The 27,243-nt window shown below is 46.6% G+C and overlaps 1 protein-coding gene across 1 annotated transcript; it reads right to left on the reverse strand.

Annotated features, from left to right (window-relative positions):
• Positions 1–7,210: 7,210 nt before the first annotated feature.
• Positions 7,211–26,984, reverse strand: cpne4a (copine IVa). The gene is made up of 16 exons (XM_062398861.1): positions 26,867–26,984; positions 23,955–24,146; positions 22,729–22,908; positions 21,466–21,537; positions 20,753–20,827; positions 19,362–19,445; positions 19,170–19,259; positions 18,023–18,121; positions 15,231–15,317; positions 14,683–14,742; positions 13,350–13,483; positions 12,698–12,752; positions 12,028–12,079; positions 11,590–11,723; positions 11,069–11,305; positions 7,211–9,946 (listed from the first exon to the last, which is right to left on the reverse strand). The coding sequence occupies exons 2-16, from the start codon at positions 24,123–24,125 to the stop codon at positions 9,815–9,817; spliced, it is 1,662 nt and encodes a 553-aa protein (XP_062254845.1). The 5' UTR covers positions 24,126–24,146; positions 26,867–26,984; the 3' UTR covers positions 7,211–9,814.
• Between the last annotated feature and the right edge of the window lie 259 nt (positions 26,985–27,243).

Consider the following 27,243-nt stretch of genomic DNA (forward strand, 5'->3'; position numbering starts at 1 on the left):
TAAATTAAACCTCTCAGCTCTAAAGAGCTTTGGGAGGACGGAGGTGAAGTAAGAGGAATTATTTATTTGAATCAAACAGCTGAGGAGGAAGTTTCCCAGCGGGCGTCTGGAGGAGGTGCTGGTAGGAGAGACACCTCCTCCTCTCTGCAGACTCATCAGCTGCCAGCTGGGGGATCCGACCCACAGACCTCAGGCGTCTGCAGGAGTCTGCTCAGGTTTCATGAATCAGGTCCGGAGGAGAACCTGTGAAATATGCAAACCTCTGGACATCCCTGTTGAGGGAAAGAAAAGATCCTCCAGATGTTGATGGAAGCAGCTCATGACTTCTCCTCGTCAGGGATGAAGAAGCTCGATGTCGTTATTCTTTCTATTTAACTCAAAACAAAGTGTTGGAGAAACTGAGATTGTTTCTGACGACCACAGTTTTACTGGAGAGACTTTCAACCAATCAAATCCACCACAGGACACAACCCACGCCTCAGTGTCGTCCTTCAGGTTCACTGATTCACTGCAAACCAACAGAACCAGGTTCAGTCTGATCCAGATCCAGAACCCCTGCTCTGAGGAACCGTTCACACATGGTGTCCAGCTTCAGACTGAACTGAAGAGTCTGAAGCTCTGAACCGGGTGTGAACGAGTCATGAACACTTATTTATCTTGTTTTAAATCTTTCCTCAAACTTCCTGATTATTTCCTGGTTCAGGTATGTGATGTGGTCTCTGGGTTCTGGATCCTCTCTGCACGTCTCATCTCATTGTTGACTGATTAGAGTTTCAGTTTCCCAGCGTGAAGCTTTAGTTTAAATTAAATTTGAAGATCTCACTTCCTCATCTAGTGTTGTTCTGCTGTTGGCGCTCAGCAGGGACCAGCTGTCTGTGTGGAGGTGGGTCTCTGTCACGGCTCTGTGGAGCTCAGCCGGCTGACAGGAGCTCAGGCCCTGACAGAGGTTGGGGGTTGAATTCCCACCAGGAGTTGGTTGGGATGAAGAGTTGAGCTGAACAACAGATGTTCCTGGTTTCACTCTAAAATCTCTCTGGATCAGAAAGAAGCTGCTTCAGGCAAACAACCACTTCCTGCAACTGAATCAAGTGTGGACCAATCACAAAGAGTCTGACACAAACCTGTGGATCCAACAGGGAGGATATTAATACCATATCTACATCATGTCACTTTATGTTGTAATGAGCTGTATAACCGTACATCATGTTAAACAATGTTACATGACCTCATTTAATGTTGTCCAAGTGACCATGACTGCTCAGGAAAAAGACTTCTTAAGGTTATGTGTTGTGTGTCTGTGTGTGTAAGTGTGTGTCTGTGTGTCTGTGCGAGTGTGTGTGTTAATAACAGAAGAAGTTCAGTCTTATTGATCTTCAGTAACAGTTTATTGCTGCTGAGTCTCTGGAGTGAAGATGTGTAATTATTGTATCTGAACGGGGGAAGTTGTGTGTGTGTGTGTGTGTGTTTATGATACCCCCCCCCACACACACACACACACACACCTGCAGGTTTTCCTGGTTCAGTGGTTCAACTCAGTTTAATCACTGAATTTGTTCAATAAAATGAATCCAAACATTTGACTTTGTCGTTGCCAGTTTAAATAAAGTTTCATGCAGATTGAATCCCTCCATCATTGATGAGCCAGCGCCTCGTCCTGAGAGCGGCAGTGAGACCACACGTCATCCTCTAACAAGTCCAGAGCGTCGCTGATTTAAATAAAGGTCAGTGAGCTGCACACCATGACTCAACGCTCACTAACACCTCTCGTCTGAGGTCCTGAACGACGAGGCTCTTTAATTGCTGCAGGATTAAACGTGGCCTCTGAAGGACCTGGAGCCGTCTGGTCACGTCTGTGAGGAGCTCCTCGTCTCTGGCTCTTCATCTTTAGCTTTCTGTTCCTCTGGTCACGTGGCACACAGACCTCTGAGTCTGAGAAACTCTCTGCGTGTTGCTCTGCAGTTGCATCACAGCTCGTCTGAAGCAATCTGCTGTCAGGAAACTGGGCCGAGAGGGAAGAGAACCAAGCTGCCATCTTTCAAACAGTTTCTCTGTGAGGAGGCCGGCTGCTGCCGAGGCCTGAGGCCGACACTTCCTGTTGGACGGACACCTCCCGCGCCGACGCTGTTCATCTGTTCCACTGATGAAGACACTGACGGCTTCAGAGCTGCTGGAGGATGAAGACGTGTCAGAGCGGGGGGGCTGACATCAGCATTACTCTGCAGCTTCCTGTCCGACAGCAGCCGTCCACTAACTGCTTCCTGCTCAGACTCTGACTGAAGTGGTTTGTTTCAAACTTACAAAGAAAAACAAGATGAAAAGAATCTGGAGAATCATGTGAATGTGTTGTTTTCTTCAGCAGCTGGGATCGTCCCAGTTTCCTCCAACTCACTGAGGACACTCCCAATCCGCCCACTAGCTCCGTGGTGTCTGACCTGGACAGAGAACCCGTCTGTCTCAGGGTTTTATCCCCCCCCCCAGGCTGATTTGAAACATATTTATGATGCTTAAGATTCTTTATTTATTTCTCATTTTAATCAAACCGCCTCCTCGACACTTTATAAAGAGGTTTCAGTCCAGCATCATCTTAAATAAACCGTATTTGGAGGAGTGGGGGTGGAGCCTGACTTAAAGCTCCATGACATTGCCCATCCACCTACACCTGCACCCATTGGACAGTACTAGCTGTCAATCACTCTGTGGTATCCACCCCCCCAACACATCGGGTGCTTCATGGTCTGTTTGACTAAATTATCATAATTCACTAAATACGCAGCAGCAAAGATTTCCTTAGTTCCTGTGAGGAGCAGCTCACGTTTGATCTCATCCAATCAGCAGCGGCCGTCAGAGGCTGTTGATCTCTGGAAACATCCTCAAACTGATCCTGGGTCTGCAGCAGTCTCAGGTCTTAACTGTAGTCTTCAGTATTGATCAGCAGTGGTCACGACGGAGCTTCATGTGACAGATAAAGAACTCAAACTGAAGGAGGCTGATGGATTCAGCTGCTGCTCTGATGAACTGAGCAGACGTCCACTGAAGGATTTGAATTAACCTCATGAACCGATGCTCAGAGGGTTTCACATCATTTGGTCTTTGGCCCAAAGCAAATCAACGTCAGGACACATTCCACCATGTGACTCAAATCAGAACAGTGGTGCACAGATAACTATCAGCGGTTTCCTGAAAACTTCAGAATAAAAGTTTAGTTAATTGAAAACCAACAAGTTCCAAAACCAACAAGTTCCAAAACCAACAAGTTCAAAAACCAACAAGTTCCAGGACCATTTTTCAAACATTGGATCAGTGGTACAGTGGATCAGTGGTACAGTGTGTGTGTTGTGGTCTGAGAGCATTAAAAGGTCGTCACAGTTTATTTTGTGTCTGAAATGTCTCTGAAAGGTCAAACAACAGCGACACACACAGTGGGACTCTAACAGCTCATCAGTAACCGGAGGTGACACGTCCACTGGCGCCTCGGACCAGAGGAGGCGACTCTTCACCTCCCACTTGAGACACGCCTCCAACACCTGACTCCTCCAATTCATCACAGAAGCTTCACCTTCCCCCGCCGAGTGGAACCATGAGAACACAACATGGACAGGGGTGGTGGGCTGCAGGTCGGAATCGAACACGACAACATTTACAGTCACAACACGGGTCAAACTGAGGAGGACCAGGATGTGTCAGGCTGGATCTCCACCGTGTGGTCGATGCTCGATCCAGACGAGCGACTGAAGTGAGACAGACGATCGTGACTTTCACCGTTAATGAGTCGGGGGGGTGGGGGTCGTTAACGCTGAGCTCAGCCGCACAGGACCGTGATCGATGACGTCTCTCTGGAGCAGGAGGGAGACGAATGAAGAGCTGTAGGCTGGATGCTCCTGAGGAGGGGGGCGACCCTCAGGGCCTCCTCCCCCCAGGCCTGAGCTGACCTCTGACCCCTGGATGGTACTCGGATGTTTGTGTTCGGCTCCGGGCTCGTTTCTCCTCCGGCAGAATAATTCACTTCCTTCTGTCGACTCTCTGTTGAACCTGAATCATTCACCATGTGGTGAGACGCTGAGAGTGAGGACATACATCACCGGGGAATCGACCCGTCGGTCTCAGGCTCCTCTCGTCGCCTCTGAAACAAGCTTCAGATGAAATCCACCAGTTCTCAACAAACACAGAAGCTGTTTCAAAACGTCTGTTTGAATGGAGATTCCCCTCCAGTCTTATTCCTCTGTGTTGTTTTGCTGGGGGGGTTGGGATCTGCTCCCGATGGACTCGACCTGATTTAGAAGAAAATAAAATAAATGTGTGATTCCAGAACCATTAGTTTGAGATGTGGAGGTATAAGGAACATTATGAAGAACCTTCTGAACATGTGATGTTGACGGGCTGTGGATCTGAAGCTCGGTCTCGTCCATTCGTCTTCTCGATGAGACGTGAACGTGGGTGGTCTCCGGTTTCAGCTGCAGCTCGGCTCCTCTGTCACCAACACATAATAAACAGATTCACGTCTCTGCAGCTTGAAGCCTGGTCACACTGGTTCTGACTCACTTCTGGTTCTGTTCAACTGAAACCTGAAAATCTAAGAAGCACAACGAGCAGAACATCTCCTCTCACGATCAGAAGAGCTGCTCTGCTCCGCTGGTGATCCATGGAGCTCCTCATGTTCTCCAGCCTGCAGCTCGGCCTCCAGAAGGTTTCACTCTCAGCTTGAGGAACCTGAACTCAGGTCATGTGACCTCACTGTGGAGCGTTACCCACGCTATATTCAGAATAAGACAGACACATAAAAACCTCTTCATCTGATTATTGACTATTCTGATTATTAATATATTCATGTTAAGTTTATCAGAATGTTTACATTATTCAGATTATTGTCTTGATATCATATTATTGTTTCCATGGAAACGTGGAACATGGACACTTTGACATGGAGTTCAGATTTTGTATTAAAACACAAACCTCTGTTTCTGGGTCAAATTTAAATAAAATATGTTTTTTTCTTTATGATGCTGCTCTCACTGTTACATACAATTGTCTCACAATTGTATATATATATATATATATATATATATATAACACTAACCCTAACCCTAACCCTATATATATATATATATGTGTATATATATATATATATATATGTGTGTCTTTTTCTTATTCCGTTTGATCTCATTTCTCATTTCTCACAATTCCACCTGTTCTCTCACTTCACTCCCTCCTTCCTCTCGTTTTCCTGCCAAGTTCTAATATAATATAAGAAAATGTGATTTTAAAATAATACAATCATTTTCTCCCCTGGTTTCTGCTGCACTCTTTTTTTCTTCAGTTTTCTGAGCTTCTGTACAAATATCAGAACTGATTAAATGATTCAGATATTTCTTTGACTTAATGATGGTGGTGGAGCATCTGGAGGGAAGCGTCCTTCACAGAGTGGCTCCTGCTTCGTTCAGTCCGATGTGATAATGAGCTCCTGTGCGGAGCTGTCACTCAGATCTTCTCTCATCCAGCTCCAGGATCAGCGGCTGCCAGCAAACACAACGTTCTTCATGTGCTGGTGACTGAGATTCCTCTGCTGAGAGCAACAAATACACACCAACGTCCCTGGAAGTTTATTTTTTAATGCAGAATATTTTGACTCACGAATCAGCTTGAGAGAGTAAGAAAACAAGAGGAACTCATATCAGACCAGTCGGTGGCAGTAAAGAACCTAAAAGCTGAAGAAGAAGAAGAAAGTGTAGACTCCAGGTCCAGAAAGTGAAGCCAATGTGGAACTACCTGAAACCTGTGTTCTCTCTCTGACCAGCAGGGGGCGACTCCTCTGGTAGTTTCTATAGAAAGTGACTTCTCTCTTTATAACGTCAGTAACATTCAGGAGTTTCTGTCTCAGTCTCTAGTTTCAAGTCTTCTTCAAACAGCTGATGATCATTTAGTGAATTATGATCATTTAGAGTCAAACAGACCATAAAGCACCGGATGTGTTGGGGGGGGGGGGGGACACCACACCGTCCAATGGGTGAAGGTGACAGGTGGATGTATCTTCGAGCTCTTACTTAGGCTCCGCCCGCTCCTCGATTGGTTACTAGCGTTTCTAAAAACCAAGATGGCGCTGAACTGAGGGTTAGGGTAGGTCAAGTTTAACAACAGCGACCTACTGCAGCCAGCCAACAGGGGGCGATGACACGCTTTGAATTCACTCCTAGGAAGGGTCACGTCATCCATCTTTATTTACCGTCTGTGTTCTGACCATCGTCAGTTTGAAAGCTCATGACATCGTTTTCATGTTGTTGAACTTCAGCTGAACAAGATCAAATCTCAGAACCTCCCCGGCCTCCGGCTCCTCCCACAGTTTGGACCTCAGGGAGTTCCTGCAGCAGACACAGAAGCTGCAGACCTTTAGTCTGACGGAAAGAGAAGGTGAGAAAAGACAGAACCAGGTCATCCCTGAAGTGACGTGATCAGACTCTGGAGGCAGAAGACGACGACCTTCATCTGGACGAGTCATCTGGAGTCGAGCAGTGATGGTGGGTGGAGCCGTGATATTGACATTCTGCTGACAGGAAGAAGAACCAGCACAGGAGGCGGCGGCAGTGGACCTTGACGTTGGCTGTTGCCATTTTGTGAGATGTGTTCTCAGGTATTTCTGGGGTGACACTCGATGACATCAATCAGTTGATCACTCAGTTCACTGATTATCTCTCTTTGGTCCCTGGAGACAGGTTCTGATAAACGTTGGACTGAATCTGTTCAGTTTGATCTGGTTATCTCAGTTTGACTTCTTTATTCATGAAGGTCGTTCCTGACGGACTCGTAGAGTGCGATGACTTCTCTCCTGAGCTCAGATCTCCTTCCTGGGATTCTCGTCCCTGAGCAGCTTCCTGTTTCTCAGTGAACCTTTTGTTCTGGTGACAGAGTTAACCCCCCCCCCCCTTTCAGCCGACACCAACAAACAGCACTTTAATTACTGCTGCTGCCGTTTGGAATGAGGCTGAGGAGGTTGAGACGACTGCTGAGGAAGTGCTTCTCTCTGCAGGGGGCCACACGGAGAGCAACACACACTGACACAGAGAGCAACACACACTGACACACAAAGAGAAACACACTCTGACACAGACACACATACACACAAAGAGCAACACACACTCATACTGACACACACTTTTCCCTGATTTTAGAAATCTGTGATTTGTGAATTCTGCTTGTTCACATAAAACACTGAGACACGTTACTGATAAAACTTTTATTATCATAAGTCAGTTTGTCATTGTTTTGCACACAATGCTGCATATTAACACAACAATCAAGTCATGTGACTCAACACCTGTCCTCCATCTTTTATCAACTAAATCAAACTTCCTGTGATAAAAGAATCAATAAATAATCAATGACCAAAACAAATGCATCACACATTCCCCACAGGTTTGAGAACAGGAAGTAAAACTGCTGTTAATGATAAATACGAATTAACTTAGAATGTACAATCATTTCTTACAGATGTAAAATGACTTATTGAGCAACAGTCATAGAGCGTAACAGTGAGCGTCCACTTCCAGAGCGACTCTGCTTCAGGAAGTCCACTTCTCTTGTTCTTCTATAAAAAGAGTTTTAAATCCTGAACCAGCGTCTCCGAGATGAATCATAACCAAAAAACTCTGATTCAGAAAATGAAAATATGGAAATATATTATTTCAAGAGTGAAGGATCTACACTACCCATAATCCATTGCGAAGGTTGAAGATGATGAACATTTCCATGGTAACAGTGATGTCCACCAATCAGAGACATCACTTTACAGCTGAGGATTGTGGGTAGTGTAACTTTGTTTTTAGGATTTTATAAAGTTTGTGTAAGAAAAGAAAGAAAAGTCGATTTACGAGACTCAACAGTGCAGCTGCAGATCGAATCTTTCCAGAAACAAAATGTGATTAGTTCAATAATTAAAAAACTTAGTGTAAGAAATTGAATAAAGTTTTCTGACAGATGTTGTGGCACAAAATGAGCACAAACTATTATAATCTACAATCTCTCCAAAGATACCTAAGTTGTGCTTTTTAAAGTCGACTCCCACATTTGCGTTGACACATGAACATGCTCAGAGGAGAACCGCCCCTCCATCGGGCGCATCGTGAACGTCAGCACTCTGATGACTCACTACCAGGAAACAGTCCCACATGGAGATTTGCATGCAAACCACAGCTCATGCATTTGGCTTGAGAGAAGCAGAGGATGCAGACGTCTGTGAAGGCAGCTCCTTCATCCGGAACCGAATGCTTCACATCGGACCAACAATACCCAATTCAGCAAAATCTCAATTCACTATAAAAACAAACCGGGGGGGGGTCATACATTCCTTCAGCGACTGCTTCCCGCCCGTCATGCTGTCAGCGGAGAAGCAGCGATTGGATTGGTCAGTGTTTTGTTTGTGTGCTTTTCATGTCCAGATAAATAAACCCTCCTGACGTAGCGAGTCGTTGAGGCCCTGCATGCACCACGGACGCTAACGGTGCTACACTTAGCATTTTCAGACCTGACACTTGATGAAATGAATTATTTCCCCGTATAGAACTTTCCTAGTTCCCCACAAACCCCTCTGCTGCCTGCTAGCCGTGGTAGCTAGGAAGCTAACGATACCCATGTTTAAGACAAGTCAAGATGGCGGCTGTGTGTAGCAGCATCGTGACATTTATTTGAGTCCGTGTGAGATGAGTAGTGCTGGGAACTATGACATATTGACTACTTGTAGTGCTAGCTGGGCTGCGGTGGCTAACGAGCTAACCACACACATGCATCACCACAGTGGCCTTTCTGCTACCTGTTAGCTCCTGCTACCTGTTAGCTAACCATCGGATTAGCTGGTTTAGTTGCTAACGAGATCAAAGTGTCTCTCAGTTTATTGAAGTGTTTGTTTCTGTGTGAGCTTTAATTTGCTCAAAGTGAATTTGTTTTGAAATCTGACGTTAAACAGTTTTTCAAAACGAGCTGAACACTAACGCAGAACAAAGAGGAAGACAAACTTAGCCGCAGCTTTTCATGCTACATCGCTGATGTTATTTAGAACCTGGATGTTGACCATGAAGGATGTACAACGTAGAAATTAGTGATTAGTGAGTGAGTCCACATAACATGAAGTAAAAGCTTCTATCATGTAAAGCCTTAAATGAACCACAGCGCCACACACAGGCCAAAAAGAAACGTGTCGTGTTGGCTCTCGTGAAATATCAACTTTTCTGGGGTTCATTGAGAAATTCTTCTCAATTACAACTTTGCTGTTGAAATCTAAAAATGATTTTCTTAAACATGGTCCTGAAACTCTGTGGTACGTTTCTGGTAAGTTCCTGGAAGTCATTGATTGGTTTATCAATCACAACCTGAAGATAAGGTTCTCTGGGTCTTTGGAGACGAGGCTGTGCTTAATGAACGGAGGGGTCGTATAGTCCTCTTGAGACCAGGTCCTGTACGAACTCACTGCTGCAGGATGGTCTGTGTTCAGCATCAGTACAGAAACAGAGGAACCTCAGCTGCTGTGTTCACGCTGAAAACAGCCTTCATCTTTGAATTAGAACATCCCAGCTGCTGCACGTTCATGTGTTTCCCTGATCAGAAGATCCTAACTGCAGCTTCTCCTACGAGGACGACAAGAGGTGAGGAAAAGTCCTCGACTCGATCTGAGCTTTAAATGAAAGTATCTGTAAAACCAAGTTGTGTCTGATATAAACCCCTCCTGGTGGTGAAATGCTGCGTGTAGCACCTTTAACATTTTCAATAACAACGAACAGAACACGGGCGACATTCAGTCCAGGACGCCACCTGTGGTCAGCGGCGGCGGCGCTCAGGGCCCGAACGGCCTGGAAGACTGGAACTTGCTGGGCGCTTTGGGCTTGATGCCCTTGCTGTTGTAGTAGTCCACCACCTGGTTGGGCACTTCAGCAAGCACACTCTTAGCCAGAGCAGCTGGAGTCGCCTGCGGAGGAGAGAACATCACAATGATACCACCAACACTTTCTCCTCTGACATGAACCAAGGATCTCCAGGAATCAAACTGCAGATCCAACTGAACGTTCAACCCACTGGTGCCTGTAGGTGACGTCATCCTTCAAGTCTACAGTCAATTAACATGTCTATAAAGCAATTTTGTGTCTCTTAGATGAGTCCTCACATCTGCACCAGACCCACCCTCACATACACACATACAGGATGTGCTACACACTGTTGCTGTGTTGAATTGACTCCTCATCCTTCACAGAGGATTCTGGGAGCAGCAGTAAGTGTGTGAGGCGCTGCTCGTTCTCTCCTTCATCACAGATTTAACCAGGAGGGAGAAATAAAGCAGGTTCTGAGAGACGAGCTGAATCTGCTGCTCACTGGAACCTTCAGACTCACGGAGGAGAAATCAAACTGCTGCCTCCTCAGCTTCCTGCTTTGAGGCTGAAAACTAATTTCTTCAATAACTTCACACCCTCTCTTCTCATTTCATCTCCTCCTCTTCCAATATTCTCTGATCCTCTGTTCCCTCCTCGGTTTATTACTTTCCTCCTCACTCTCATTTTCTATCAAGTAACAAACTAAACAAACCAGCTGCTGCCACAGTTTAGTTCTTTAGGCTTTTAGATCCACTGGGGCTGTGAACGCACAAATGTTTATGATGTTAACACAACACTGCTCCATGCAACATCACACACACACACACACACACACACACACACACACACACACACACACACACACACACACACACACACACACACACACACACACACACACACACACACACACACACACACACACACACACTTTGTCTCTAAAGTGGGACGAGCCTGAACGTAAATCGCCACAATGGACAAAATTAAATTGTATATAAATCAAATAAAAAGAGCAGGAGGGAAGTGACTTCCTGCTATAGAAACCAGGAAGTGGTTCTGAACAATGAGCCCCAGAGAAATGAGTGAGGAGGAAAAACATGGCTCTCAGATGGTTCCTGGTGGAACTCCTCAGACAGGAGGACATAAACATGTTTCAATCAGAATTGGTGAAACATTATTAATGATTGAATTTCTATATTTTAAACATGATTAAAATGACTCACATGTTTGAAGTTGCGAAAGGGAACAAACTGGACGATGTCTCGCAGGACAGGTTCTCCTTTGGGAGATCGGAGGATCCCGTCGTCCCCGTCCAGCATCTGCATGTCGCTGAAGTCGGCGTTCCCGACCCCGACGATGATGACGGACATGGGGAGGCGTGAGGCCTGGACGATGGCCTCCCTCGTGTCAGCCATGTCGGTGATGACGCCGTCCGTCAGGATCAGCAGGATGAAGTATTGCTGGAGGAGAGAAGTCGGGAAGACAAACGCTCGGTCACATGACGACTCAGATCTTAGGATCGTAAGGTTCAGGACGTTCTACAGGATGTCCTTTAAAATGACTCGTGGGCGGAGTTATCGTCAGCTGCTTCCTGGAGTCAACAACACGGGAACGAACTGAAACATGTTCAGGTCCTGATGTTCAGGACAGAAACATCTGTCTCCGTGTTCCATGACTAAAGAACACATGAGCTGAACGTCACTGAGTGAGTCCAGAACCATGATGAATGACCCGGCGCTCTCACCATGGCCTCCTTGGTGTGGACCTCCTGCGAGGCGGAGTTGGCGACCTTCTGGATGATGGGGGCGATGTTGGTGGGGCCGTAGAGCTGCAGCTTGGGGAGGCAGGCCTGGTAGGCCTCCACCACTCCCTGGATACCTGAGCACACACCAAACACAGTCAGGAGGTTCACCGCCAGGTAACAACACAGATCCATCATCTCTGCTCCGAGCATCACGTCCTCTCTGCAGCGCCGCGGGTTCGATTCCAGCCTGAGTCCTGTACATGTCGCCGATCTCACTTTAACTCTCAAATAACAATGAAGCAGACAAAATGCTTAAAGAATTTGAACAGACTTCAGCAGCTTTTTAAATTCAGAAGGAAACGTGACGATCAGCTGACTCCTCGTCACGTGACGTCTCTGATGTCACAGAGCTTCCTCTTTCTTCTACAGAGCACCTACCTGCACACTCCGGGTTCTCCTTGTTGAAATTCACCGCAAAGTCGTGGGAGACCTGGAGCGGAGGGGGAGGGGGGAGGGGGGAGGGGAAGGGAAGGTTGAGACAGGAAGTCGGTTTGATATCTGTGATAAAAACAGAAAAAAACCTGAAGAAAGAATTATCTCACTCCCTCTTCACCTTAATCCCTCTTCATCCTTTTTTCATTTTCTTCTGCTTGATCTAATCTAAGCTCCCCCCCCACACACACACAAACACACACAACCCTCCCATTACTCCTGAAGTGGTTCCCAGAGCTCATGGTTGGATCTGTGCTGTTGGATCTGGTGACTGCTTTACACTTCAGGTGCACAGGAGTCGAGGCGGCAGCGGGGCTGGTGTGGCGTGGAGGGAGCAGTGAGGTCATCACACGACTCTAACCTGAGTTCCTGTTACATGTTAATTCTGTTGTGTGGCTCAGTTCATGAATCATCTTTATCTTTCATTAATAACAACTGTTTCAGTCTGAGGATGAATCATCGACCGATTTAACACAGGGTCATTATTCAGTCCAACCAGCAGAGAGGAGGAGAGGGGGGGTGGGTTGGTAATCACCGGCCTCTGACCGGTCCGCCCCCCCCTCTCTACTAACAGAGAGCATGCTGGGAGATATGGCAGGAGGAGCAGTTCAATTACCTTGAAGTCAGGAGGGATCTGAGCGCCGAAGCCGAACGCCGGGAACATTTTGTCACTGGAAAAAAGAAGAAGTTGATAAGACTGAGGTTTAAAAAAGAAGTTTGTGATTGGCTCAGCAGGAGTTAACGAGCTCATTCAGTCCGCCTCCACTCCAACACAGAGAAAAGACCTCTGATTGGCTGTGGCAGAGTCGGCGACCCTCAGGTGTGATTACCACTTCCTGCTCCAATCATACAACAACAAAGTGAAGCGAGAGAGCGGAGAACATGGAGGAGGAAGAGGAGACGAGTTGTTAAAGAACATCATGACACGCCCACTGACATCATCACGGTTCATCACAAACACGTTTGGTCTCAGATCAGTGGATCAACATTAAGTTCAAACTGGAGCACCACCTGTTCCATGATGTGGAAAGCCGATCAGCAGGTGGCGCTGCAGCGACTAACTCAGTGATCATGAGTCTTAATGTTCAGAACCATGGATCCAAGTTCACGTCTCACTGAGAATTCAAAAAAACCAAAGACGCAGTTTCACTTCTTTTTCTTCATGTGACAATAAGACATTTAGTCGCTGGGACAGAAAGTCAATGTGGAGACAATGATTTGTCTTTGAATAAATGGTATCGCGTGATTGGCTGCTGTGTCAGACCCACCTGTCGTAGTCCTGGCAGATCTCCCCCACGGCCACCAGAGCCTTCAGGTACTCGTTGGGTTTGTACGGGTGGATGTAGTGAAGAGAACAGCTGTTACGAGGATCTCCATTAGAGGCTGTGAAGTCAATGGCTACCTGGAGAGACGACAGCCAATCACAGAGGAGCAGGAGGAGAGGGCTCAGCTAGTGACTAGGGCTGGGTATCGGTTGTATACCGGTGCTTAACCGATTCTTTCAAAACAATACCGGTGCCTGAACGGTGCCTGAACCGATACTTAAAAAACACTTAACTTAAAACTATGAATATTATATGAACTGTTAACAAAAGTTAAAACGATACTTAAATAAATACAAATAAATACAGAACACACTCTCTGACTCTGACTCTGACTTCGGTGCCTGAGACAAGTGAAGACTGACCCCCGTGGCTCCGAGGCTGGGGCTGTTGAAGGCAAGGCCTCGCCCCCCCCCGACCGGAGGCGCCCCTCCCCGTAAAGGAAGGAGGGGAGGCGTGAGGAGGCGGGAGGAACGAACACCTCAGTCTTCAATTGGCTCAGGCACCGAAATCTGGGATGCAATCTGGGTTGCATTTCCCTAGTGACACACCCCCTAACAACTGAAGACAGTGTGAAGGTGTTTGGATTTAAACTATAGTCCAGAACTTTAAGATTCACAAAAACGAACACACACAGTACACACAGTACACACAGTACACACAGTACACACACACAAGAATGAATAAAGGTCTTTGAGACGCAGCCGACCATGAAGAGGTTTCAGTCGGCGGCTCCATCGCTGCCGGGGGGGGGGAGGGGGGGGCGCAGCTTTGTCGGCGTGTTGAGTTACAACTTGAGTTTGTGTTGGACATGGAGACGGAGACAGGACGTAGACTGAGGAGACGTGAGGATGAGGAGACACACAAAACAGACTGATCACAAAGGAGAGACATTTACACAACGTCACATAAACATCACAAACAGAAACACAGTCTTTATAGATCACTGGTTTAACTGGTTACAGCTGCAGGTGCAAACTGGGACAGTGAAGAACTGGAGCATGTTGCTATGGTAACTGTTTCCATAGCAACGTCAGAGCTACTGGGAAAGCAGACGGCAAATTTTCCAGACACACAAAAATGACCTGAGCATCACCTGTGTGTGTTTGTGTGTGTGTGTGTATCTATAGTTATGAGACCAGTTTTGACTCAATACCTTAGGTCGGCTTTGAGTTGTGGAGTAAGGGCTGGGGAATGAATTATGTCATTAAGTTTTCTCACAACTATAGAGAGACGTGTGTGTGTGTGTGTCTGTGTGTGTGTCTGTGTGTGCTCTCACTGTAAACTGGATCTGACAGCCTCCCATGATGTAATCCAGGAACGAGTGCATCTTGATGATCTGCAGCAGAAAGGAAGACGTGAATATTTAAAGGTTGTGACATCACACATGGGAGGAGCCACCTGGAACCTGCTCTCATTCAAACTCCTCCTCCATCAAGTGGGATGAAGTCGCAGCTGCTCAGTAAAGTGTGTCTGTGTTGTGCGACCCTGGACTGGACGTGGAGCGGCAGCCTCTTCACGTGCTGAGTGTCATCAGACTAAATGTTATCTGGCTCTCGCTCGGCGGCTCGATTCCCCCGGCTGCCCTCGCTCGGCGGCTGAGTGCCGTTCGGCTTCGTCTGGCAGGAAGTGTCAGGTTAGTCAGGCGGCTCACGGCTCACGGCTACCTAATTGGTTCCCCTAAACGCCTGTCAGCCCGACGCCAGGCGCCGAGAGAAACGAGACGAGGGCCGAAAAAAATGATCCCTCAACTGTTTGGATTAAAACCGATTAAAGCCTCAAACAGATGGAAATGAAACCAGTTTGTGATAAAAACAGAGACGTCACCTTGCACTGGTTCAGGATGACGATCCCAGAGTTCCTATAATTCTTCTTCTTCACTTTGTATTTGGGATTTAAACATGGCCACTGCACCTGCAACACACAAACACACAATAATCTTCGACAAACACGTTTCTGTCATGTGATCGAGGGGGACGAAGACAGGTGACCTTCCTCCTGTCTTCGTCCCCCGTCTCTGTGGGAATGGTTCTTAATTGTTTCATTAAGTTTGTCGAGTTCCTTTTTTTTACACACAACTCTTTTTAAAAGCTGCTCGTACCGGGGTCAGAAACCGCTCACGGAAATTACAGACACGCTTTCCACTGTTCTATACATTGTGTATAAAATGTATTTGTACGTGTTGACTGGAGTTTGAAGTAGATACTAGCTAACTGTAGGCGCTGCCATGTAAAGAGCATGTTGCCCCCAGAGTTCAGTTTGATGTTAACGACACGTGATGACCATGTTTCCTGTAAACACGGAAACTCTTCAGTCCAGAACTCAGGACTCTGCGATGTGATTGGTCAAACCTGACGTCCACAAAAAAACCTGTTTGTAACTTCCACAGAAAAACATGCAGCTGTTTTAAAACTGAAACTATGAAACTAAACTCATCCTGATTTTACTTCACAGGAATCTCGGCTGCATCAGTTGAACTTTCATTTCGTTGTTCTGGCGATGAAGTGCTTCCTGTCGTAGAAACCTCGGCTCCCAGCTGTTTGTAGGAAGCATCGTGATGAGGTCATGAATCTTGTTTCCGATCGATAACTGATAATAACTGAAAATGAGTAATCTTGTTTAAGTTCCGTTCCTTGGTTACATGTAGTTGCTAACAGGTCTAATTAAAATGTAACGTTACGAGGCGACTGTCACTGTGGAGCAAAGATCCAGATCCCAGAGCAGAGGGGGGGGGGGGGGGGTAGCAGCAGCTCTCTGTGCAGCAGATGGATCAACAGATTGTCTCTGGAGGATCCACTTCAGAGGGATTTCTCGTTTCAGTCTCGCCCACTGTCGGCAAAGGGAGGAGGCCAATAAATAAACTGTGAAGAGGAGAAGAAGAAGGGAGGTTTCCTCCAGACAGACCACGCTCTGTTTCCTGCAGAGGATGAACCCCTCCTCCTGGCTAACGGCAGGAGGAAGAGGAAGTCCTCTCCTGTTTTACTGAATCCAAAGTGAGGGAGAGTAGTTTGATCCAATCAGACTCTCACTCAGTGAGGAGTGGAACCCACAGAGACACAGAACGATCAGCCTCCTCTGGAGCTGGATTGGAATTCATTTCTTCCTCTGCGCTCTGAAGGTGGACGCGTTAATGAAACCTGTGGCGTCCCCCGGGATCATCAAACTACAAACACTGATAATGAGACAGCTGAGCGGAGCCGCTGAACGATCCTCCACTCAGCTGCTTGTTTGGATTGTCGTCGTCTTCGGGACGTTTCCAGAGAAATCCAGAACCTGAGCCTCTGGAAACATGACCCGATGAAGAGCTTCACTTCTTGAGCGCCTGGTTCCACAGCTGTGACCTCGTTATCTGTCTCTGCCGCCGGCCTCTGTCCAAACCAACACTGCGGTGTAACGGCCCCGGGAGGGGGGGGGGGTTCACGCTGCTAATTGGAACTTTCATGGGAACCTGGAGCTCAAGGACCTCAGGTCCTTTCTGGTTAAACCAGCTGAGATCAAACTGAAGTTCGTAGCCACGTTAGCATCGAGGGAAGGTGACAGTGGTCAGAACAGACACAGCAAAGATTTACTGCTGCTGATCTCTGACCAGTCACAGCTGCAGTGACCTCACTGCCCACCACGACAACAGGAGAAAACCATTAGCAGCAGGTTGTTCTGCTTCGAATGAGACTTAACGTTACACACGTTCTGCAAACTTCACAACGTTAGTCCGACATCGCTCCGCCCTGAAACAACAGACGCTAACTTTAAACACCAGGTTGCAGGATAAACAGTTCAACACCAGGACAACCTTTGTGTTCATAAAGCAGTTGGAGCCATTTTAATGTTTAATAATATATATTCTTCAGATGATGGAAGAACATAAAGTGCTGGAAACTGGAAACCACAGCGTCGTACAGCCAGAAAGATCACTCTTCAGTGGGCGGAGACTACACAGCAGGCTTCAGAGCTGGGGGGGGTCCTTCATCTAAACCAGAGATGTGTGCTCGCTGTCCCAGAAGAGGAACTCAGATCAGGAGAAACAAAGATCTGTGTTACAAAGACGTGAAAGTTTACATGTTGTGTTTAAAAAGACTCTTCCTGCTCTGCTACACACTGTGTTGTTTATCATCTTGTATCTGAAATGAGGCCAGCGGGTGGGCCAGTGAGCAGTGTTTCCCTCAGGAGGAGGTGGAGACCAAACCAGAGAGAAAAGTTTGTTCACATGTTGTCATGTTGACTGATGTTTAGAAATAAAATGTGGCAGCAGCCTCCCTGTCTCCTCCAGAGCCCTGTGTGTTGAGCTCGGTGTGTTTGTCTCGTTGTGTATCAGCGTGTCGGAGTGTGAGTGCTGTGGCGTCACAGGCTGAGTCTCAGTGAGCTGGTGAATTGATTGTGCGGCTGAAGGAGTGAGCAGATTTCTGCCTCGCTCACAGAAAACCCGGCTCACTCCCATCGACTCCCAGAGGAGCCGGAGCATGAAGAGGATCTGATTCGACACCACAGGAAACCTCTTTAAATACACGTCCACAAAAAACCAACACAATCATCTGTGATGAGCAGAATCTGCTGACGACAACCTGAGCAGCACGTAACATCACTATGTGAGGATGGACTCTAACATGAACAAAGCAGCGTACCTGTCTCCCTTCACTGGCTCCTCTCATCTCTTTGAACGAGGCCTCGAACTCTCCGATGTAGTCGTGTTTCCCGTTGGAGTCCCAGTCCCACACGGTGCACTGCGCCCACAGGAAGTGTTACTGACAGGAAGTGCTACTGACAGGAAGTGTGCCTGAGAGGAAGTGTTACTGACAGGAAGTGTTACTGAGAGGATGTGTTACTGACAGGAAGTGTTACTGAGAGAAAGTGTTACTGACAGGAAGTGTTACTGACAGGAAGTGCTACTGACAGGAAGTGTGCCTGACAGGATGTGTTACTGACAGGAAGTGCGAATGACAGGAGGTGTTACTGACAGGATGTGTTACTGAGAGGATGTGTTACTGACAGGAAGTGTGCCTGAGAGGAAGTGTTACTGACAGGAAGTGTTACTGAGAGGATGTGTTACTGACAGGAAGTGTTACTGAGAGAAAGTGTTACTGACAGGAAGTGTTACTGACAGGAAGTGCTACTGACAGGAAGTGTGCCTGACAGGATGTGTTACTGACAGGAAGTGCGAATGACAGGAGGTGTTACTGACAGGATGTGTTACTGAGAGGATGTGTTACTGACAGGAAGTGTTACTGACAGGAAGTGCTACTGACAGGAAGTGTGCCTGAGAGGAAGTGTTACTGACAGGATGTTCTACTGACAGGAAGTGTGCCTGACAGGAAGTGCTACTGACAGGAAGTGTGCCTGACAGGAAGTGTGCCTGACAGGAAGTGTTACTGACAGGAAGTGCGAATGACAGGAAGTGCTACTGAGAGGATGTGTTACTGACAGGAAGTGTTACTGACAGGAAGTGCTACTGACAGGAAGTGTGCCTGACAGGATGTGTAACTGACAGGATGTGTTACTGACAGGAAGTGCGAATGACAGGAGGTGTGCCTGACAGGATGTGTTACTGACAGGAAGGGTTACTGACAGGAAGTGTGCCTGACAGGAAGTGTTACTGACAGGAAGTGTTACTGAGAGGATGTGTTATTGACAGGAAGTGTGCCTGACAGGAAGTGTTACGACAGGAAGTTTCACTGACAGGTTGTGTTACTAGCCACTTTCACAAGAGACAGAGAGAGAGATAGTCTGTGTGTGTGTGTGTGTGTGTGTGTGTGTGTGTGTGTGTGTGTGTACCTGCAGCTTGCGTTCATGGTCTCCACTGCAGAGTGAGTTGAGGGAAACTTTGAAGGTTTTCCAAACTGGGTTGAGATTATTCATAACAGTCTGTCAGACAGAGAGGAAACAGCTGATTCATGAAGAAGATGATGATGATGATGACTTCACAGTGTCGCTGTGATGTCACTAAGTACGTCTGTGTGTTCAGACCTCAGTTCTGTAGACAAGTTGCAGAGTGGCATCTTCATTCAGTCTGTAGATCTCCAGGAACGGATCTGACTTAGTGAAGAAGTCCTGAACACACACACACACACACACACACACACACACACACACACACACACACACACACACACACACACACACACACACACACACACACACACACACACACACACACACACACACACACACACACACACACACACACACACACACACACACACACACACACACACACACACACACACACACACACACACACACACACACACACACACACACGTCAGTTGCTGGTCTGAAGCCTTAGTTTCACATCTTGTTCAGCGCCATCTTGGTTTTTTGAACCAGAAGTAACCATATTTGGAGGATTGGGGGGTGGAGCCCGACTAAGAGCATGAGTACACGCCCACCTACACCTGCACCACTTGGACGATACTAGCTATCAATCACACAATGGTAGCCCCCCCCCAAAAAAAACATCCAGTGCTTTATTGTCTGTTTGACTCTAACTAATCATAATTCACTAAATGACCATCAGCTGTTTGAAGAAGACTTGAAACTACCAGAGGAGTCGCCCCCTGCTGGTCACTACACAGAAGACAGGTTTTAGGCTCCACCTTCTTCATTAACTGCATTCAAAGATTATTGCGTCACAATGAAGCAACGCAACCGTCTCATTTCAAAATATGTCCTTCAGGGAAACATATCCCAGGATTCATAGTGCACCATGCAGCAGTGACGAAGCTAACAAGCTAGCTCTGAGCGTAGCTAACGATCCGTCTCTCGGGTTCAGTGATGAAGGAGGTGGATCCAGAATCAGACCCAGTCACATGCTCTGGATTTTACACCAGGATGAAGATTTATCCAAACCCTAACCCTAACCCTTTACGATATATTTCAAGAACTAACAGGAGCGTCAGACAAAATAAACACACACACACAGTGGTTACACACTCACACACATACACAGTGGTTAAACACAAACACACAGTGGTTAAACACACACACACAGTGGTTACATACACAGTGGTTACACACACACACTAACACAGTGGTTACACACTCACACACACACACACACACAGTGGTTACATACACAGTGGTTACACACACACACTAACACAGTGGTTACACACTCACACACACACACACAAACAGTGGTTACATACACAGTGGTTACACACACACACACACACACACACAGTGGTTACACACTCACACACACACACACACACAGTGGTTACACACACACACTAACACAGTGGTTACACACTCACACACACACACACACACAGTGGTTACATACACAGTGGTTACACACACACACACACACACACAGTGGTTACACACTCACACACACACACACACACAGTGGTTACCTTATCATCCAGTTTCCTGGCGCTGAAGGAGAGCTCGATGTAGTCGTCGTTCCCCGTCAGCTCCTCCGCTGAGATCTAAACAAACACACACACACACACACACACACACACACACACACACACACGCACCAATGTGACATTTTAACACACTGCACATGAACGACACAAAGCAAAATCATTCTAACCGCCCCCTGGTGGCTACCTGCAGTATTGGTCATAAACCCCACCTCCTCCGTGTTAGCAGACGGAACATGGACCAAAATAAAAAATCCATCACGGAGAAAGAAGAAAGCCAAGAATGAGAGAATAAGAGAGAGAGAGATGATAACGGAGAGAGAGAAGCAGTGAAAAACATGAAAAGAGTGAAAGATGACAGGAAGCAGCGATCAACAGAAGAAAGGAAGCTAACAGGAAAAGGAAAGGAATGACAGAGAAGAATGACGGAGAAAGACAAAAAGAGGAAACAGGAAAAAGAAATAAAACTTCCTGTTCACAGAACATTTCAAAATAAATCCTCCTGAACAAGAGCAGTCAGCTGTGGATCAACCACGACTCAGCGGAACCCAGACCAGAGGATCAGCTGACTCAGTGACTCCGCCCATTTCAACAAAACACAATTAACTTCATGAAGAATGTGTTTACATGGGAACACATTGTAATCAGATTACACGTGATCACACATGATGAAGGGAACCAATCAGAGGGGGACTCACCGTGATGATGGTTTTTCCCACAGTTCCTCCAGGTCTGAGCAGAGCTTTAGATAGTTTCCTCTGAGAGATGATCTACACACACAGACACACACACACACACACACACAAAGACACAGAGAGACACACACACAGTGAGACGTTCAGAGAGACACACACACAAACTTGATCAGTTTCACTTGATCTGATTGATAATAATAAATTTCTGCTGTTTGGAGCTCAGAGTCTAAATCGTCCTCAACAGACGAGTTTCTTTGAACCTGTTCGTCCTCTGAGTCTTCGTCCTATTGGACGTCCTGCAGGTGTCGAACGGACCAATGAGCTGAGGCTTGAATCTGCCTCACTCGTTCTTCTGTTTTTGTGTTTGACGTTTGGAAAATATACATTTTACATGAAACTTTTAAACTTTGAAGTTTACACATTTCCAGAAAGTGAGGATGATGTTGATTGACCTGGATTCAGATCTGGACCTGGATTCAGACCTGGACCTGGACTTAGATCTGGTTTCAGACCTGGACCTGGACTTAGATCTGGTTTCAGACCTGGACCTGGACATAGATCTGGTTTCAGACCTGGACCTGGACTTAGATCTGGTTTCAGACCTGGACCTGGACTTAGATCTGGTTTCAGACCTGGACCTGGACTTGTAGGGTATCGGTTCCCTCGTTGCAGCTCTGTGGTGTTGTGTAAACTCAGCTGCTCTGGTTATCACGAAGCTGAATTGTTTGAAAACTGTTTCCTCTTCGTCGTGGACCTGCAGTTCTTCTCCTGGCTCCGTCCTCTCTCCTCTTCCTCAGAGGGGGTTTCTCAGCAGAGCGCCGACCATCTGGCCGGCGAAGGAGCTGGCGTCCGTCGGCGTGACGCTGCTGGCAGAGACAAAGACGAGGAGGAGCGGGGGGGGAGTCTCCACCATGTGGGAGCTGATTGTTCCGTCTCAGCCTTGGCTGCTGCTCCTCGTCTTCTGCTCTGCTTGTTCAAACTCTTCCAACATGGTGGTTCATCCCCCCCCCCCCACCCCCACGCCACCAGGAAACTGAAAACTTCGCTCGCCATCAGGCCATGATGAGAACAATTAACTCTGCCAACGACAGATGGAGAAGAAACTGCTAAAGTCTATATTTAAGATTATTTCTTTTTCACAGACTTTCAGGTTCACCAGAGGAAGAATCAGTCGGTTATTAATATAGAGTGTATCGGCCTGACAGGACCACACATGTGTCACTATAATGTATAACTATGATCTGTAAGTATGATGTGTAATAGCACCTGTCCCAGCGTGCACTCCACTGAGCCCAGGAGGTCGGTGTCCTTCAGGCCGTTGTAGTTGCTGTTGATGTCGTGCAGCTCGAAGCGGAGACGCTGCACCTCTTCAAAATAAAAGTCCAGAGTGAAAACCTTAGAGTACGTGGGGTTCACACAGCTGCGCATCACCTCTGTCCGGTCCACCTGCAGGAGACACACAACACAAGGAATCATATTTATAAAATCATTATATCACATTTGTTTTTATTATTGAACTGAAAGAACGACACACAGGAAGTGGAAGACCTCTCAGTCCCGCCTACACTGATTGATTGACAGGTGACCTTAGTGGAAAGATGGAAACTGAAAAAGTAAAACCAGCTTAATTTTGAGTTAATATAAATCAGTGATACATCAGTGACCCAGGGACGGCTGGTCCAGCTGAGGACATGAACTGTCCCTGGGCTCAAGATTCAAGGCAGAGCTGCCATCGGATGAGGAGAAACAAAGAGACGCAACATGACACAAAGGGACACATGAGAGACACAACGTGACACATGATCGATCTGTGTTTGATCTGATCTTCACAAAGCGAAGGACTGAGGACGTCTCTTGTCTCTCGGAGACGTCAGACATCATAGATTCGCGTGATGACCTCATCAGGACAGGTGGAGGCTGCCTGAAGGAGACGTCCTGAGCGGAAGTGGAACGAGAGAACAGACAGAAGCAGCAGAGAGAAGATGAAGAGAAGTTTGAGTCCGTGTGGACGTTTCCACCGCCGCTAAAAATACTTGAAGTGGGTCAATGGAAACCAGTCTGACAAGTCACAGCGAGCACACACACTAACACACTGACCAACAGGAAGTGACCACTTTAACAACAACATTTAAAAACAACACAATCACAGACCTTTAAAGACTGATCTCAGATCAGATGTGCAGGATTTATTTTGATCAAATATTATGGTAATTTAAATGTTATTAAAGAACTTCAGCATTAAAAGATTCAGTGAACAAAAGAGCAGCCTACACTGACTGGAGATCAGAGCGGAAGCACATTCTGTGTCTGTCCTCTCAACCTCCCCCCCAAACTGTGTTCATCTGTCTGTCCCTCAAACAGCTCAAGTGTTTTCTCAGTCCTCAGAAGAAGCCAAACCGAAGGTCGGGAGGACAAAAGGACAAAAAGACAAAAAGACAAAAAGACAAAAGGAAACTAAAGCTGAGTTCACTCAGGCTGCTGTGGCGACCTACCTCCATCCACTGTCCATGCGACTGCACCTTGAGGACGACGCAGGGGTCGGGTTTGGACAGAGCGTCTCGGTCTGAGAGTCCTTTACAGGTGAGGCGCAGTTCCACTTTGGTCAGACAGGGGGCGCCGAAGAGACCCAGGGAGTCGGCCGCTGAGTCGTAGATGTCACTCATGGTGGGGGCGGGACAGGAAGTCTACGGGAGGACAAATGATTGGTTAACGGGACGGCGTCTTCAAACAAATTAAACCTCATTTCCTTGCAACAGGATTCTCTGGGAGCTGAGGCTGGTGGTTTTCTTTCTGAAGGAGGTCATGTGACAGGAGCCGGACCAATCAGCAAGGGGTTAAGAGCGTCTACGTCATCGTTTCCAATCGCCTCCGTTTCTGTTTGTCAGGTTAAAAACTTTCTAAAACTCCAGAGTAGTTTGTTTTAAAATGTAAACGTAGTCGTGAAGATGAACTTTACGTTTGTTGAAGATGTCAGAACTTAGAAACGTGATCAGGAGAAAGTAGTTCCTCTTGGTTTGATTGTGGCGGAGGCAGAATGTGTTCATGCCTAAATCATATCCAAAAAACAAAGACACAGAAATGTAAATGTCTAAAGAGAAACTCGTTCAAAATACTTTCTACTGTTTCATGTAACAACATCATGTATTTGATGATTCAGCTGATTCACTGTGATTTATCACATTTATTTAAAACCATGTTCACACAAGAGGACCTGCACTAACGCAGCACCACACAAACCGTCCGGCTTCTTTGTTCCTAGTTAACATTTCGATTTAAAATAAAATGACAATTTCTATAAAATGATTTGATTATTTTCCGTTGTTTCCAATTTTGAAAAACCCTAACCCTAACCCTATGTTCAGAAAATGTCAATCATCACTTTCCAGAACCAACCACACTCAATATCCTCCCTCGATATAACTTTTCAGAAATGTCGTCAGTTTCCAAACTTCATCCAAACATCTCCCCTTTAACTGAAAGTTCACGTTTCTTTTGTCGCATTATTCCTGAATTTAAATTTTTAACGCCAAAAATATGTGAAAGAAAAAGAAAAGGGTTATTTTCTATTTGAAGTAAAGTGTTTGATCAGATTTGAACGTTTTGCATCTTCACGTTCTATCGTCTCCGTCGTCCGAGGAACCATCACAGGAACCATGAACCACCAGTCACTTCATGACCCATTATCCCATCAGCAGCACTCACATCCCATGAACCTCTGGCCGAGCGAGGCAGCGTTAATGTTCTGCACAGGAAGGTACAGATATCGTCCTGTAGAAACCTCCTCATGCTGCCGGCTCCGGTTACAGAGTGAGGAGGAAGGACGGAATCCAGGAGGTGGTTTAAAAACACACCACAGATCTGGAGACCTTCAGTTTTCACTGTTAGGTCACTGACATACAGCAACATGAGGAGATCTCAGGTAGAACAGCAACACAACTACAAATCAGAAAATACACGTAATTTAAAAGAATTTAATTATAAACATCGAGTTTCTTCTCCTTCAGTGACGAGTCGGGTCGCAGGAGCAAAGAGGCATCGAGGAAACAAGAGTCACTCTGGTGTCTTCACTTCTGGAGGAAGAACGAGTGGACGTGTTGATGAGGTTTCTAACACGTGATGTGAAACCTGAAGAACACAAACATCTCAGGATGAAGAAGAGGAGCCGGACACGTAGAAGACGAAGACGTCCACTAGAAACACAAAGAGATTCCAGATCTTCTGGTGATGAGGGTCGAAGCCAGTGTGGACGAGATGTAAACAACAACACTGATCCTCCCTCAGTCTGTGTTCATACATCAGTCATACATCGTAAAGGACATGTCCACCTGATCCGGCACGTTTGTCTTCTTGGTTTGTTTTCTGCTCTGAGCTGGAACATGATTCATTTTGTTATTATAACGATGACACTGAGTCTGACGTGTTGTCAGTTGGGGGGGGGGGGGGGGTTGTAGTCTCTCTGTTTGAATGACATGTCTCTAACATGTCTCTAACATGTTCTCACTCCAGTTCTCTGTCTCTAACATGTCTCTAACATGTTCTCACTCCAGCTCTCTGTCTCTAACATGTCTTTAACATGTCCTGAACCATATTCTGACTCCAGTTCTCAGTCGCTTACATGTCTCTAACATGTCTCTAGCATGTCCTGAACCATATTCTGACTCCAGTTCTTGGTCTCTAACATGTCTCTAACATGTCTCTAACAGGTCTCTAACATGTTCTGACTCCAGCTCTCTGTCTCTAACATGTCTCTAACATGTCTCTAACATGTTCTCACTCCAGCTCTCTGTCTCTAACATGTCTCTAACATGTCTCTAACATGTTCTCACTCCAGTTCTCTGTCTCTAACATGTCTCTAACATGTTCTCACTCCAGCTCTCTGTCTCTAACATGTCTTTAACATGTCCTGAACCATATTCTGACTCGAGTTCTCAGTCGCTTACATGTCTCTAACATGTCTCTAGCATGTCCTGAACCATATTCTGACTCCAGTTCTTGGTCTCTAACATGTCTCTAACATGTCTCTAACAGGTCTCTAACATGTTCTGACTCCAGCTCTCTGTCTCTAACATGTCTCTAACATGTCTCTAACATGTTCTCACTCCAGCTCTCTGTCTCTAACATGTCTCTAACATGTCTCTAACAGGTCTCTAACATGTTCTGACAGCTCTCTGTCTCTAACATGTCTCTTAAATGTCTCTAACATGTTCTGACAGCTCTCTGTCTCTAACATGTCTCTTACATGTCTCTAACATGTTCTGACTCCAGCTCTCTGTCTCTAACATGTCTCTAACATGTCTCTAACATGTCCTGACCTATGTTTTGACTCCAGTCCTGTCTCCCTCCTGCAGAGACGTGGATCAGATGAAGTCCATGTGAGAGGACAGAAGTCACAGAAGCGTTTTACCTGCTCACAGCCTCAGGGAGAAGAAGCATCAGAAAGTTTCCGGATTCAGCTCCGCTTCATCTCCATCTCATGTGTCCTCCTGCTCCTGCTCCTTCTCCTGCTCCTGCTCCTCCTCCACCTCCTCCTGTGGTTGTCGGAGCCTCTGCAGCCCACAGCCGCCTCTCACGCCTTTATAGCGGGGGAAGCCTCACACACACACACCGGGGAGGAGGAGACACGGAGAGAGCAGCGGGCTGCAGCGCCCCCTGCAGGCCGAGCCCAGGCAGCACAGACTCCGGAAGGAGCAGCGACACTTTGTTAAATCACCTGAACGAGGAGAAACGTTCTCATCTCGTTTTATCAAATCATTTAACCTCAAATAAAAAAACTACGGGATC

Source organism: Platichthys flesus, chromosome 11 (genome assembly GCF_949316205.1).
Source record: "Platichthys flesus chromosome 11, fPlaFle2.1, whole genome shotgun sequence".
NCBI lineage: Eukaryota > Metazoa > Chordata > Actinopteri > Pleuronectiformes > Pleuronectidae > Platichthys > Platichthys flesus.

Excerpts from the sequence above, each read along its gene's own strand:
- cpne4a (XM_062398861.1), bottom strand. The coding sequence starts at position 24,125 with ATGAGTGACATCTACGACTCAGCGGCCGACTCCCTGGGTCTCTTCGGC. Across the intron at positions 20,828-21,465 it reads TGGGAAAAACCATCATCACG|ATCTCAGCGGAGGAGCTGAC; the intron begins GTGAGTCCCCCT and ends GTGTTTGTTTAG. Across the intron at positions 9,947-11,068 it reads CCTTTCGCAACTTCAAACAT|GCGACTCCAGCTGCTCTGGC; the intron begins GTGAGTCATTTT and ends TCTCCTCCGCAG.